Consider the following 15834-nt stretch of genomic DNA (forward strand, 5'->3'; position numbering starts at 1 on the left):
TAAGACCAAAGACAATGAACAGTCTTTGGTCTTAGGAGATCCCTGATTATACCAAATGCAAGTGGAGGTGATTGCTTTTTAAATACTCTTGACACGCTTCTGTTACATCCTTTTCCTTCCTCCAGCGATTGGATTAACCTCCTTCGTCATTGCCATATTGGTTATTCAGGTGATAGCCTATATCCTCGCTGTGGTTGGACTGAGTCTCTGTATTGCGGGTAAGAGTCATCTTTCTGTAGACCTAATTTGGGTTACTCTTGGACAGAGCTCTTCTTCCTTTTTCTTCTTTTTCTTTCTCTCGTTTTAAAAATATATAGACTTGATTTTTTTTTTATTGCAGTTTTTGGTTCATGGCAAAATTGAGTGGAAAGTACATTCAAATACATATTTTTGTGTGGACATAAGTTTTCAGTTCTGTTTGAGCAAATACCAAGGAGTGCAATTACTGGACTGTATGTTAAGAGTATGTTGTAATAAACTGCCAAACTCTCTGTATCAAAATGGCTGTACCATTTTGTATTATCACCACCAATAAATAAGAGTTTTTGTTTATTCATATACTTGACAGCATTTAGCATTCTGAGCTTTTCTTTTTAAACTTCCAATTTACCCCAGTGGTAATAGTGCTTTCCTCCTTGCTACAAAGATATTAGCTGTATATATGACTTTGTGGCTGATTGTTCTAGCACCCAAACTGATATGCCTGTATTTATGGAAGAACTTTTAAAATAACTGGGCTCAAATTGGTTGGAGCCTTAGACTTGAAACACTGGTTCCCATTTCTTGATATGATAAGGTATGTGTTATGCAAAGGAGGGCTTTGTTCTTATAATAATTTTGAGTCATTTTACTGGTTAAGTTAATAAACATATATGGATACTTTTTGTTTTTTGATCATTAGAATAACTCTTAAAACTTGGGATCATTACTGTTTTTTAGTAAGTTGTTTCATATGCTTTTCTAATACAGAATTGTATTTTTTTTTTTACAGCGTGTATACCAATGCATGGCCCTCTTCTGATTTCAGGTTTGAGTATCTTAGCTCTAGCACAATTACTTGGACTAGTTTATATGAAATTTGTGGGTAAGTCAATCTTATTTTCATTAACCTATGCCAGTAATTTCAGATATAACACTTAGAAAATGCTTTTTAGTTTGTTCTTCCAGTTTAAGACCAAAAATCAGAAAATACAATTGGAATGATTTGAGGGTAATTAAAGAGGGTGGAAGACATATAGGATTAATGAAAAGTTTGGTTTTCAAACTAGTTTAAAGAAAATGGCTTTACCTATTAGAATGTGTATCTTTTTATACTAAGTAAAAGGGGAGCTATCTTTGAGGATCCATGTTAAGTAATAGAATAGGAGTTGTAATTGTTGCAGTGTTTCTGTGTAGAGCTCTCCTGCAGAGACCTGTTTGTTTATCACTTGCTCTTTTTCTTGCAGACATAGACACCCCTAGACAGGAATGAAGATTCACAATCTATCCGTTTTGTTCATTTAAAGAACAGTGACCTCTAATGCATGACTTTAAAACAGTTCTAGTTAAAACCAAATTATGAAAACATTGAGTTTCAAAATGTAGACTTACTCCTTTTAAAATCAATTATTAAGTATGGAATTTACTTCATTGTTTCTAACTTTTATATTTAATCTGCCAATTTTCAAGTAGTGTTTCTGCATAAATTCTTATTTTTATTGAGATATGTGCACACAGAGAGATATTTTTAATTGTGCCTGAAACTAATGTCATCTTACCTAAGCTCAAGATATTCCCGATAATGTCATTTATATTAGTTTCCCTTTTTAAAAAAATTATATTTTTGCCGGGCGCGGTGGCTCACGCCTGTAATCCCAGCACTTTGGGAGGCCGAGGCGGGCGGATCACAAGGTCAGGAGATCGAGACCACGGTGAAACCCCGTCTCTACTAAAAATACAAAAAATTAGCCGGGCGCGGTAGTGGGCGCCTGTAGTCCCAGCTACTCGGGAGGCTGAGGCAGGAGAATGGCGTGAACCCGGGAGGCGGAGCTTGCAGTGAGCCGAGATCGCACCACTGCACTCCAGCCTGGGCGACAGAGCGAGACTCCGTCTCAAAAAAAAAAAAAAATTATATTTTTTATGAAATAAAACATACTCTTAATAATCCAAAGTTATAAATTAATGGAGTAAAAAAATAGTGTTTCTGCTTTGTTGTAGGTAAACTTTGCTGTATGTGTTTCTAAAAACTAATACAAAACTTGAATTGTTACAGTCGAATAATTTCCCATATGACTCACATAATAGTTTCGAAAAAATTTTACCTTTATTTCTGAACTTTTGGTTCTTGGTAATTGAATTCAATTCTGTCATATATTCTGTGTCTTTCTTTAATTAATGCTTATTAGATAATTAAAATACTTAACCAAAATCTACCTATCTTTAGCATATGAGTTCATAAGTCTTAGTTGTTGCTCAATGAAATTTTCTAATTTTATACCACATAATGCCATAAAATACAATGGAGACATCTAAAGCAGAATGGAATCCATGTGGTAGCTACAGTGAACATCTTGAATGTTGGTGCATATTCTATTTTTGCTACATCTTCCAATCACCATGTGTCTGGTTCTGGAAGATGACACTCCTGGTTTTGTTGCTCCCCACGAATGCCTGAGAATAGTATGTGATTTGCAGTATCCATACAACTCTGGTTAATTAGTATTAGATACCTTTGGCTGATGGGCAGCATGCTCTTATTTTTTCCTCACTATCTGGGTTGTCCTCCCTTTTACTCCCATGCCACCCCATACCTTCCATATCTAGCATAGAATGATCTTCAGTACAGTTGCTAGCAGGTCTGGTGACAATGCCTCAAGTGGAACTAAGCATTGTCTATCTGCCACCTCCTTAACCTCACTCTCCTGCCTTCTCCATCACTTACATTCCTCCAAGCCTGTGAAACCACTCTACTGTATCTGTCACTGTTCTGACATTAAAATTAAAATGACTGAAATCCTGACAAGTACCCCAAATTATTTTTTCTTTGTCATAGATTAGCATATAAGTATACTATATGCTAAAGTTTATGCTATATGTTTAAAATTTAGTGCAATTTTATTGATAGTGTCCTAATTTTATTGATAGTATCCTAAGTTAACTTTTTAAATCAACTTGTCTGATGCCAGAGTTCAGAGGGACACCTACGGTCAGTTGAAAGGCAAGAAGAGACAAGGTACAGGAAAGTTGCTCTTTAGATAATGTGGTAGACTAGGAGGAACATTAATATGGTTTGCTTATATAATCTGACTGTGTAAATCTGAATCTATGTTACATTAAGGTTGCAAATTTGAGCGTTTGTATTAGGAAGTTAAAATTTTAAGTGTCTCCAAAACAATTTTTACTCATTGCATGTGTTCTATTTTAGAAAACTCTAATGATTGTGCTTTGATTTAAATGCAATAAAATCCTCAGATAGTTAAAAATCCAAGCTTTCTCTTCAAGAAGAAGTTAATGTCACGATGAGATTTTTAACTTTTATAATTTTTATTATTTCCAACTTTAAATTTGTAGCCTTAATTGTTATTTTAAAGAGTAGGCCTTTCACTTTCTACAACTTTCTGTGAAAGTGACTTTCACTTTCTATTTTTTAATTTTTTAAACTGTTGTATTTTTTTTTCTTTTATTGGAAGCATTTTAGTTTTATAAGATGAGACAAAGGACTGGGCACAATAACTTAATGTGAAAGCATAGAAAAGATTACAAGCAACTAACCAAACTCACTAAAGTTGGGCTTGTTGTTTGTAGAGAACGTTTATATGATTATAAGGGTCAATACTTTCTCATTTTTAAAGCTATTACCAGTTAGTTCAATATAAGGGCATATAGTGTTTTGATACAAATCAATCTAGTAGCAGTAAGAACCATATTTACCACAACATCCCAGATATTTTAGAATGATGCAGATGCAGAATGTATATGTAGAATTTATATGTATGTATAGGTATAAATTCAGATATTTTCTTGTTCAATTTGAGAGGTAAATTTGGTATCAGTAGAAAAAATGTTTTTGAAAAATTTAAACCCTGGAAATACATTTATGGCATGGAGTCAGATGTTTCAGGGAGAGAAGAACAAATCAAAAAGCTCTGCAAGTAAGCTCGTATGGAATGCTTAAGGCTTGTGGTTAAAAAAAAATATCTGTATATGGCTGTCAATGTCTTAGGCTTATGATAGCAGTAGCTTAATCATAATAATTCTTTTGTCACATGGGTTATATCCATATTGGAGAGAATTAACTCAGGTGAAATTAACTTCTACACTATTTGGTTTTATAATATTTAGAGGGATCACAACTGACTGATGTCCCTTTGAAGTACCGTTCTTCATAAATCTCTTTTTTCAGAATGGGACAGCCAAATGTGACATCCCTTGGATGTGAGATTTAGAACTAGAAACTATTCTTTACACATTATTAGGGAAGAAAATGAGTTACTTGGCAGTTAGCAATATTCTATTTTGTTTTGTTTTGTTTTTAGAGACAGGGTCTCATTATGTTGACCAGGCTGGCCTTAAGCTCCTGGGCTCAATCTATGCTCCCACCTCAGCCTCCCAAGTAGCTGGGACTACAGGCATGTGCCACCACACCTGGCAATGTTTATTCTGATAAGTAAATTTATGAGCTCAAAAATGTAACTCTAAAACCGTATCTCTGACCTTATATATTATCATCAGAAATTTAGGTAGCTGTTTAGTTCTCTTTTTCTTTGTAGAACATAGATATAAGGCATGGTTTCATTGAAGTTCAGTTGTATATACATGTAGCTATCTTGATGTTGCCAAATAAAGCTCTATATTTCTGCTTGGTTTATTGGGGAAGCTGCTAAATGTAGTGCATCCCAACCCATTTTACCCCGTTCTACTTTAAAAAGAGGTTGGCTTCTTGTTTGGATGCAAGGACCAGATCACTCCCCCAGGTTCCTCCACAGTAAGGGAGGTCTATTTAAAGCCACCCATGGCACTAACAGAGACTGGACTCCTATGAGTTCAGATACATAACTGGGCCTCACAGGGGTGGGACAGTATGTAGTCTAGGAATTGGAAGGATCCATTCCATCTCAACGAGCTGAAGCATCGTGTTGCCCTCTCAGCCGCGAGAGTAAGGTGATGCTCCTGTCGGTTATAGTTCCTGAGTTCCTCTGTCTTTGATTCTTTGCCTGTTAGCCAGCTAGCTCACCCTCTCCTTTATGCCCCCGTTTTTTATCCTATTCATGCCTTCTCACAGACAGCTTTTCTTACCTACAGCTTTGAGCTCGTCCTTGCCTCCTTTCTGTTTCTTTTTCACTTTCCCTTCCCATCACCAACTTTCTGGTCTTTTTTCTGTTTCTCCTTAGAGTCCAGTGGTGGGGAGAAACTTGTCAGTCCAGTCCTTTGCCATTTTTCCTGTTGGAGAAAGACTCGTCAGCTTTTGGCTGGCTCACAGATTGGCTTTCCTTGGGTCAGGACCTGCCCTTTTCCCTGCCAGCTTCAGAAGCTTAACAGAGTGCAGGTGTGCAGTGGTGGTAAATAAATAGTAAGGAACACAGAGCAGTCCTAGAGGTGTGCCTCGATCTGCTGATGAGAAAATCCAATGCTGTCATCCAGCCCAGGTCTCAGTGGAATGGACCTCTCTGTTCAGTAGGATCCCCCTCCTGCTGCGTGGTTCATGGCATGTTTCTGTTCGATGCTTTTCCATCTGTAGGATTCTAATTCTGTATTTATTTGGTTTTTTGGGTTCTTTTATTTTTTGAGACAGAGTCTCGCTCTGTCACCCAGGCTGGAGTGCAGTGGCGTGACCCCAACTCTCTGCAGCCTCTGCCTGCCAGGCCGAGGGAGATCCTCCCACCTCAGCCTCCCACGCAGCTGGGGCTATAGGCATGCACCACCATGCCAGCTAATTTTTGTATTTTTGGTAGAGACAGGGTTTCATCGTGTTGCCCAGGCTGGTCTTGAACACCTGAGCTCAAGCAATCTATTTGCCTTGGCCTCCCAAAGTGCTGGGATTACAGGTGTCAGCCACCACGGCCGGCCTTCTCATTTGTTTTTTATAAGGAAGCTATCTCTTCTTCCCTACCCAACTAAGGGTTTTCTTTTCCCTTTCGCCACTTTGCTCATGTCCTATATTCCTTCAGCTTCATTAATGGATCCATTTAGAAGCAGTGAAGAAGGCGAGTCCGAAAGCTAAAAAGAAATACCTGCAGGAATACTCAGAGCGATCTGAGTATTTTCTTTAGTTTGTTAGCTCTTTGGAGCTTTGAAACTGGAAAGACCCAGGGAGTGGTGTGAAGAAAGAGACTGAGCAGTAAGAAACAGGAACAGTGAGCTAAGGGAGATGGAGTAGTGGGGACAAATTCTGGCACATTCTGTCCACACTCTGGGTAGACAGAGGAGGGAGGATGGAGCACCCACAGTGGGGGTATGTTGGTGACAGCGTTTTCCCACCAACCAGTGTTAACAAGTGGCTGATTTGGGGGAAAGATGAGCTTAACAAATGAGAGAATGTGTTTATTATTTGATGTAGGTGGGTTATTTGCTTCATTTTTCAAATCAGTATATATAATCAAGAATATTCAGCATGTTTGAATAGACAGAGCTGGAACTCTTTCATTAACATCTCTGGCACCTTTAGTTTTAGCCCTGAACATTTTATCTTAAAATTAAACATTACCAAATGCCTTAGTTTATTTCATTTATTAAATTTATATTCTTATTTGTTATTTATATCAGCTTCCAATCAGAAGACTATACAACCTCCTAGGGTAAGTTAAAGTTTATTAAATGAATTGTGAATGATCATTTGAGGGATTAGACTGAGGAAATTGGTAATTGATATATTTTGCTATCTGTTTAGTGTCACATCAAATTAAGAGAAGTTTGAAGTCATTGCATGACCTTTGCATGAATGGGCCCAGTTCTATTTTAAAACCTGTGTTTGGTCATTTTAGTATCAATGGGATGGAATACATGATTTCTTAAGATTGTACTGACTTCTCACACCCAGAACTGCAAAGTAGGAATAATGGCTATATTATCTCTGCAATCAGAAGGAAGCTGATTCCAATATATCGCCTCACCTCTTGGATTCATTGGATATGCATACACAGAATGACAATTTCAGGCTTAAAAATGAGGAGAAATTCATACTAAATTGACATCATTAAAAATGATAATTATAAAAACAAATGTAAATATTGCTGAAAACATCTATTCGGAGTTATGATTCGATCCCCTCCCATACAAATGTTTTACACATTTTTTCCCTTAAAACTGTGCTTAAGGTTTCATTGTACCTTAGATACCTTATTAAGCCATCTGAGAAAATTCCAAGAAAGGAGTAATTTTAGGAGGGCATAAATGAAGAGAAAAGCATGTTTATAAACATAGACTTATCACGGTGACAGGCCCAACGGCTATTTTGTGGAGATAAGCTCTGGAAAGGATTATATTGTACTTAGCTTCCTTTTACGGAGTGATGATAGATTTATCTGGAATGCCAAAGAGAGTCTTCTGTCTGTGGCCGGAGGTAGAGGTCACATAATGCTTCTGACAAGCCTCAGTGTGCTTAAAGGGCAGGTGGGGCGGGTATGTGTGTCGACCACAGGAGTATATTCTAGAAAGATTGGTGCCATAGCTACGTTGGTCACAAGAGGCCAGCAACTTAACCGGACCTGTAAATCCTAACACATTTTCTTTCCTGGTTACTGAGCGCAATTTTGCGATACTTAAAGATGATTCTGTTTTGCTTCCACCTCTTCACTGTATTATTTATTCTGTTGTTGCTATTTATGCTTGCACTTTAATATTTTTAGAAGTTAGAATTTCTTGAGCTGAGAGTGGTGAAGTGGGAAATTCTGTTGAGAAAAATAATATTAAGAGAATAATGCAATTATTACTAAACTATTAACCAGACTTGGCAAGCTTTGCTTTAACATTTATAGCCTTATTTCATGGTTTTTTTTTTTTTTTTGGACTGTAGGATTTACTGCTTACTACATAGTTTAAATATTAGCATATATAAGTTTTACTATAAAAGGACATGACAAATTATATTTTTATGTAAATATATTTTAAATATTTTTCAGAAAGCTGTAGAGGAACCCCTTAATGGTATGTGGTTATTTCACTCTTAATCCCTTACCAGATCATAATTTGAACTGGCCCGCAAAACTGTAGAATGCCCCGTCTATGCCTTAGGAAGAATATAGAGTTTTTTCCTCTTTTCCTCTTGCCTTGGCATCTCTACTCTTGATTATTCATCAAGAATTATTGGCTGGGCACTGTGGCTCACACCTGTAATCCCAGCACCTTGGGAGGCCGAGGCAAGCAGATCATGAGTTCAACAGATTGAGACCATCCTGGCCAACATGTTGAAACCCTGTCTCTACTGAAAATACAAAAATTAGCTGGGCGTGGTGGTGCATGCCTGTATTCCCAGCTACTCGGGAGGCCGAGGCAGGAGAATTGCTTGAACCCAGAATGTGGAGGTTGCATTGAGTCGAGATCGTGCCACTGCACTCCAGCCTGGCGACAGAGCAAGACTCCATCTCAAAAAAAAAAAAAAAAGAATTATGAATATTTTATAATATTCTCACCTGTGGGAAAAATGCACATTCTGTGTCTAAGTAGTTGCTTACCTTAGCCAAGTGCTATATGGGCAAGGAGATCGTTGCCTTTTGGTACTGGCTCAGATGAAGTGTGACACCCCCTAGTAGAGAAGGATCCCAATTACTTCCAATTTCTGATTTACACGTTTTAGAAAGATACACGCTGTTGCCACACAGTGAGACCAAAACATCTCATTTCCTTTCTTTGTAAACCTAGATCTGATTTCCCAGCTAAGTCTGTTTCCTTTGTGAATGCTGTGGGTATGATCCACAAAAAGGCTACATAATAAAATGATAGCTTTACAATTAATTTGGCTGTAGAGTTGTAGACTAGTTAGCATATCATGGCATATTTGTTGATTTAGAAATGATTTCCAATTGTGGAACCTTACTAACTGCCTGCTTGGCTTGTTACTAATCCCTAGCATTCAAAGAATCAAAAGGAATGATGAATGATGGTAAGTATAAACTGCACTTAATAATTATAGATCAGTTAAAACACGGACATTGAAAAACAAAAAAGCTTCTTGAAAATGTGGCTCTTTTTTAGTAAAAGGGACACTGTCAGATAATAAAGGTTCACATTTCTTGATGTATATAACTTAAATCTACTTCGCTAAAAATTGCAAAACTACTACTATAAAAGCTGTAGGGTGTCACGAATCAGACTCCAGTCATATGGCTCTCAGCAAAGAGAAATTACCACTTTTTGTAAAACGTTTTTCAGATTCAGTGTCTGGTGACTGTAAACTGCCTTTTATAAGGCACATAAATAATCTGCCACAGATCTTTATCATTTTGACAAAGTTTCTTTTTTGCTTGTGTTGGTGATTTTGTTGCTTTTAACCCATGGGGACTTAACATCTCTGCTTTTCCAATCAGGAGCTTGGTTCTAACCTTTTGGGAGATGATTAAAGAGCGAGAGAGAGAGAAAGAGAGATGTTTTGTCCTGAGCTTTTGCTGCTGATGCTGCTGCTTTTTTTTTTTTTTTTTTTTTTAAGGACTCTGGGCTAATAACTTCTAATCTTTATAGAATATTTCAAAGATATATATTTGTTCTTAAAGATACATAGGTTTGAGATATTGAGTGCTACAAGCGTTCATTTTGGTTTTACCTTAACATATTATGATTCCTCAGTTTTGTTGGCATTTAGTATCAAAAACATCTTCTTACCTTTGATATTTATAATCACTCCTCGGTCATGTAAATAGTTTGCTTTATATTTTACTGTTTTAAAGTCTGTGACGTTACCTGCCCACTTCTGTAGCAAAGTGCAGCATTTAACTCAGGAAGCTATATTCCCCCAAGTACCATTAATATTTGCATAAGATTAAAAACACTTCATGCATTGGTGAACAAAGTTTAAAACCATGTATATTCAAAATGGAGTCACAGAATGATCCTACTTTTGTACGTTTGTGTCACAGCCTTTAAAAGCATGTTTTGTTATGTAAGCCATTACCCTCCTAAAAAAGACTTCAAGGAATAAATTCACAGGAATAAACTAAAAGATATTAAAAAAACAAAAAACAACTGGTACCAGGAATTGTGGCATGGTTTGTTCCAGTAACTGTGGCGTGGCATGGTTTGTTCCAGTAACTGTGGCATGGTTTGTTAATGTTTACAGTCTGATGTCCTTTTTTTTTTTTTTTTTTTTTTTTCTATGTCCTTTCCTTTTCCTTGGTGGTGTCATTGTTCTGTAGTTGTATGAAGAAACTAAACTTTTCTCCATTTTCAGGAAAGCAATCTAAGAATCTTGAGTGCCTCTTCCTTTGTTAATTTCTCTTAAGATGTGACTTTTTTAAACTACTGCATCAGGAAATATTGTAAATCAGTTTTGCCTTGAATATTTGTGATGAAATCTACGATGATCTTCAAGATTCCCTTAATTTTGCTAATATTCACCTGATCAGCATTTGTTTTTAAAATGTCTGTCTGGCGGGTGCTTCCCACTGACAGCTGCTCAGTGCTCACAGTGTGTCTGCCTTGTCAATGAATGAGGTTCAAGGTGCTTCCCAGGGATCAGAGTCAGTACCGTTTTTCTCTTTCATCTACAGCTGATCAGATGTTTATTTTACTTACATTAACTGAATGGTGGAGATCCAAAGTGAATATTATAGAATATTATTCTAGGATCAATGTCTTTTGCTTTGAAAAATCAACATCTCTTGGCTTTTCCTCAGCCAACCGAGCAAACAGAGATAATCAGACTGTGTTGACTTTTCACTTTGATTTGGCATTGGCCTTTTTCTTACTGAAATTAAAAAGGCTAATGATCCGCCTGGTTTCTGTCTCTGACCTTTGCAGATGTATTTTCTTAATTTTTAGATACTATATATCTGAAACTATTTTTTAATGCATCAACTTTTTAATGGCTAGAAAATAGACACGAATAGTGATTATATGTTCATTTTTCAATTTTCCAGAATAACTGAAGTGAAGTGATGGACTCCGATTTGGAGAGTAGTAAGACGTGAAAGGAATACACTTGTGTTTAAGCACCATGGCCTTGATGATTCACTGTTGGGGAGAAGAAACAAGAAAAGTAACTGGTTGTCACCTATGAGACCCTTACGTGATTGTTAGTTAAGTTTTTATTCAAAGCAGCTGTAATTTAGTTAATAAAATAATTATGATCTTTGTTGTTTGCCCAATTGAGATCCAGTTTTTTGTTGTTATTTTTCATCAATTAGGGGCAAAAGTAAAATGGACAATTTCCAAGAATGATGCCTTTCAGATCCTAGGGCCTCTGGTCTCTAGGTAACCGGTTTAAATTGGTTCAGGGTGATAACTACTTAGCACTGCCCTGGTGATTACCCAGAGATAGCTATGAAAACCAGTGGCTTCCATCAAACCTTTGCCAACTCAGGTTCACAGCAGCTTTGGGCAGTTATGGCAGTATGGCACTAGCCGAGATGTGTCCGCCACTTCTGGGTCAAGGGAATAATAAATTAAGTACAGGCAGGAATTTGGTTGGGAGCATCTTGTATGCCATCTCTATATGATGTGATATTGATGGAGATAGTGGTCCTCATTCTTGGGGGTTGCCATTCCCACATTTCCCCTTCAACAAACAGTGTAACAGGTCCTTCCCAGATTTAGGGTACTTTTATTGATGGATATGTTTTCCTTTTATTCACATAACCCCTTGAAACTCTGTCTTGTCCTCCTGTTACTTGCTTCTGCTGTACAAGATGTAGCACCTTTTCTCCTCTTTGAACATGGTCTAGTGACACGGTAGCACCAGTTGCAGGAAGGAGCCAGACGTGTTCTCAGAGCACTTTGTTCACACTTTTCAGCAAAAATAGCTATGGTTGTAACATATGTATTCCCTTCCTCTGATTTGAAGGCAAAAATCTACAGTGTTTCTTCACTTCTTTTCTGATCTGGGGCATGAAAAAGCAAGATTGAAATTTGAACTATGAGTCTCCTGCATGGCAACAAAATGTGTGTCACCATCAGGCCAATGGGCCAGCCCTTGAATGGGGGTTTATTACTGTTGTATCTATGTTGCATGATAAACATTCATCACCTTCCTCCTGTAGTCCTGCCTCGTACTCCCCTTCCCCTATGATTGAAAAGTAAACAAAACCCACATTTCCTATCCTGGTTAGAAGAAAATTAACGTTCTGACAGTTGTGATCGCCTGGAGTACTTTTAGACTTTTAGCACTCGTTTTTTTACCTGTTTGTGGGTGTGTGTTTGTATGTGCATATGTATGAGAAGGGCACATGCATCTTCTGTATGGACAAAGGTGGGGTACCTACAGGAGAGCAAAGGTTAATTTTGTGCTTTTAGTAAAAACATTTAAATACAAAGTTCTTTATTGGGTGGAATTATATTTGATGCAAATATTTGATCACTTAAAACTTTTAAAACTTCTAGGTAATTCGCCACGCTTTTTGACTGCTCACCAATACCCTGTAAAAATACGTAATTCTTCCTGTTTGTGTAATGAGATATTCATATTTGTAGTTGCATTAATAATAGTTATTTCTTAGTCCATCAGATGTTCCCGTGTGCCTCTTTTATGCCAAATTAATGGTCATATTCCATGTTGGGACCAAGTAGTTTGCCGACGGCAAACCTAAATTTATGACCTGCTGAAGCCTCTCGGAAAACTGAACATACTAGCAAGACAGCGCTTCTTGAAAAAAAGAAATGTATACACAAATATATACGTATATCTATATATACGTATATCTATACACACATGTATATTATTCCCTGATTGTGTAGCTGTCCAAAATAATAACATATATAGAGGGAGCTGTATTCCTTTATACAAATCCGATGGCTCCTGCAGCACTTTTTCCTTCTGAAAATATTTACACTTTGCTAACATAGTTTGTTACTTTAAAAATCAGTTTTGATGAAACGAGGGAAAAGCAGATGGACTTGAAAAACATCCAAACTCCTATTAGGAAACGTATGAAAATCTTTATAGTAAAATCTTTTATAAACTAAAGTTGTACCTTTTATTATGTAGTAAACTCTCATTTATTTGGGGTTCACTCTTGGATCTCATCCATCCATTGTGTTCTCTTTAATGCTGCCTGCCTTTTGAGGCATTCACTGCCCTAGACAATGCCACCAGAGGTAGTGGGGGAAATGCCAGATGAAACCAACTCTTGCTCTAACTAGTTGTCAGCTTCTCTGGATAAGGGACCACAGCAGCAGGAGTCCTCCTGCTTGGGCATCATTGGGCCAGTTCCTTCTCTTTAAATCAGATTTGTAATGGCTCCCAAATTCCATCGCATTACATTTAAATTGCAGACAATGTTTTACACATTATGTATCTGTTTTGTCCCATAATATGCTTTTTACTCCCTGATCCCAGTTTCTGCTGTCGACTCTTCCATTCAGTTTTATTTATTGTCTGTTCTCACAGTGACACCATTTGTCCTTTTCTGCAACAACCTTTCCAGCTGCTTTTGCCAAATTCTATTTGTCTTCTCCTTCAAAACATTCTTCTCCAGCCTTGCAGCCCCTTCCCCCAGCTCTCCTTTGCAGTCTCTCTCCATCTGTGTAGCTGCTCTTTTATCTCTTAACTTACCATTCCTACAGTACTTTATGCATCTTTGCTTAGTTCTATTAGTTTTTTGGTCTTGCTCCTCTCCCTTGATTTTAAAATTCCTTCTATAGCTAGAGCTTTTCTTTCTTCCATTCTCTCTTCCTGCAGTGTTTTGCATACATCAGAAGCTAGGTACATAAGTTAAATGATTGAGAGTTGGCTGTATTTAGATTTATCACTTTTTAATAGGATGAGCTTGAGAGTTTTCTTGTCTTTTTTTTTTTTTTTTTTTGACGAATTTCACATGCTCTAAAAACCTTCAGAGGTGATTATTTTTCTCCTGGAAACTCCAGGTCCATTCTGTTTAAATCCCTAAGAATGTCAGAATTAAAATAACGGTCTTTCCCATAATTGGAAATATTTATTTTTTCCGGATGCTGTAGTCAATTTAGTAAGTGACCACCAAATTGTTATTTGCACTAACAAAGCTCAAAACACGATAAGTTTACTCCTCCATCTCAATAATAAAAATTAAGCTGTAATCAACCTTCTAGGTTTCTCTTGTCTTAAAATGGTATTCAAAAAGGGGGATCTGTGGTGTGTGTGTGGAAACACATACTCCTTAATTTACCTGTTGTTGGAAGCTGGAGAAATGATTGTCGGGCAACCGTTTATCTTTTATTGTATTTTATTTGGTTGAGGGATTTTTTTATAAACAGTTTTACTTGTGTCATATTTTAAAATTACTAACTGCCATCACCTGCTGGGGGTCCTTTGTTAAGTCATTTTCAGTGACTAATAGGGATAATCCAGGTAACTTTGAAGAGATGAGCAGTGAGTGACCAGGAAGTTTTTCTGCCTTTAACTTTGACAGTTCTTAATTATGATCATCGAAAACCAGCTTTCTCATAAATTTCTCTTTTTGAAAAAAAGAAAGCATTTGTACTAAGCTCCTCTGTAAGACAACATCTTAAATCTTAAAAGTGTTGTTACCATGGCTGGTGAGAGAAGAAAACATTTTGTTTTTATTAAATGGAGCATTATTTACAAAAAGCCATTGTTGACAATTAGATCCCACATCGTATAAATATCTATTAACCATTCTAAATAAAGAGAACTCCAGTGTTGCTATGTGCAAGATCCTCTCTAGAGAGCTTTTTTGCATAGCAATTAAAGGTGTGCTATTTGTCAGTAGCCATTTTTTTGCAGTGATTTGAAGACCAAAGTTGTTTAACAGCTGTGTTACCGTTAAAGGTTTTTTTTTTTTATATGTATTAAATCAATTTATCACTGTTTGAAGCTTTGAATATCTGCAATCTTTGCCAAGGTACTTTTTTATTTAAAAAAAACATAACTTTGTAAATATTACCCTGTAATATTATATATACTTAATAAAACATTTTAAGCTATTTTGTTGGGCTATTTCTATTGCTGCTACAGCAGACCACAAGCACATTTCTGAAAATTTTAATTTATTAATGTATTTTTAAGTTGCTTATATTCTAGGTAACAATGTAAAGAATGATTTAAAATATTAATTATGGATTTTTTGAGTATAATATCCAATAAGCTTTTAATTAGAGCAGAGTTTTAATTAAAAGTTTTAAACCAGTCCAATGTGTTTCATAATTATTTTTTAATTTTCTCCATGGCACAGTGAAAACATCACATGAGAAAGCAGGAGACCTGGGTGCTAGTCCTGGCTACACTACCAGCTAGCAGAGGACCTGGGAAAGCTACTTCTCTGGATCTCAGTGTCTGTCTCTACCTGTAGAATGAGATAAGTCTCTTCAAGACTGAAATGTATGGTTCTCCATTTTAATTATCAGTTAGGACTGTTTTGATTACAAGTGAAAGAAAACTTAAATCTAAGAAAAATGGGATCTGCTGGCTAACGTAACCTGAAAATTCAGACATGCAACTGGATCCTGGGCCTCTGAAAAGTGTGATAAGGACACGATGTCTTGCCAGCTCTCAGCTTTACTGTCCTTCATGTGGCTTTACTCTCCCAGGTTTCCTGTGATGGCAAATGGCCAGCGGCAGTCCCAAACCCATTTTCTCCCAGGTTCAGGGAGAGTAGAGGGGTGAAAAAGAGCACATGTCTCTCTCTCTTAATAGTCCTGTCCACCCTGGGTTGCACCTCACCTCAGTGCTCTGAGTCATGTGCCATGCCTCCTTCAGTCACTGAGGCCAAGCGTCTC

General features: G+C 37.0%; 1 protein-coding gene across 9 annotated transcripts in view; it reads left to right on the forward strand.

The window, feature by feature from the left end:
* The window catches only part of CD47 (CD47 molecule), a 48903-nt gene extending 33658 nt beyond the window's left edge, over positions 1-15245 (forward strand). The window contains exons 6-12 of one of the 9 annotated variants that reach the window (XR_001488934.4): positions 126-218; positions 992-1084; positions 3165-3211; positions 6742-6773; positions 8097-8121; positions 9044-9076; positions 11046-11273. Coding sequence is in view for 4 of the 9 variants with exons in the window: in XM_005548232.5 (XP_005548289.1) it covers positions 126-218; positions 992-1084; positions 6742-6773; positions 8097-8121; positions 9044-9076; positions 11046-11050 (281 nt within the window). In the remaining 5 variants the exon portion in view is untranslated. Of the gene's footprint in view, positions 1-125; positions 219-991; positions 1085-1445; positions 3212-6741; positions 6774-8096; positions 8122-9043; positions 9077-11045 lie in introns of all 9 variants that reach the window. The other 8 variants (XR_012431723.1, XR_001488935.4, XM_005548232.5 and 5 more) reach the window with 8 other exon arrangements.
* The last annotated feature ends 589 nt before the right edge of the window (positions 15246-15834 follow it).

The sequence above is a fragment of the Macaca fascicularis genome, chromosome 2 (assembly GCF_037993035.2).
Source record: "Macaca fascicularis isolate 582-1 chromosome 2, T2T-MFA8v1.1".
Classification (NCBI taxonomy): Eukaryota; Metazoa; Chordata; class Mammalia; order Primates; family Cercopithecidae; genus Macaca; species Macaca fascicularis.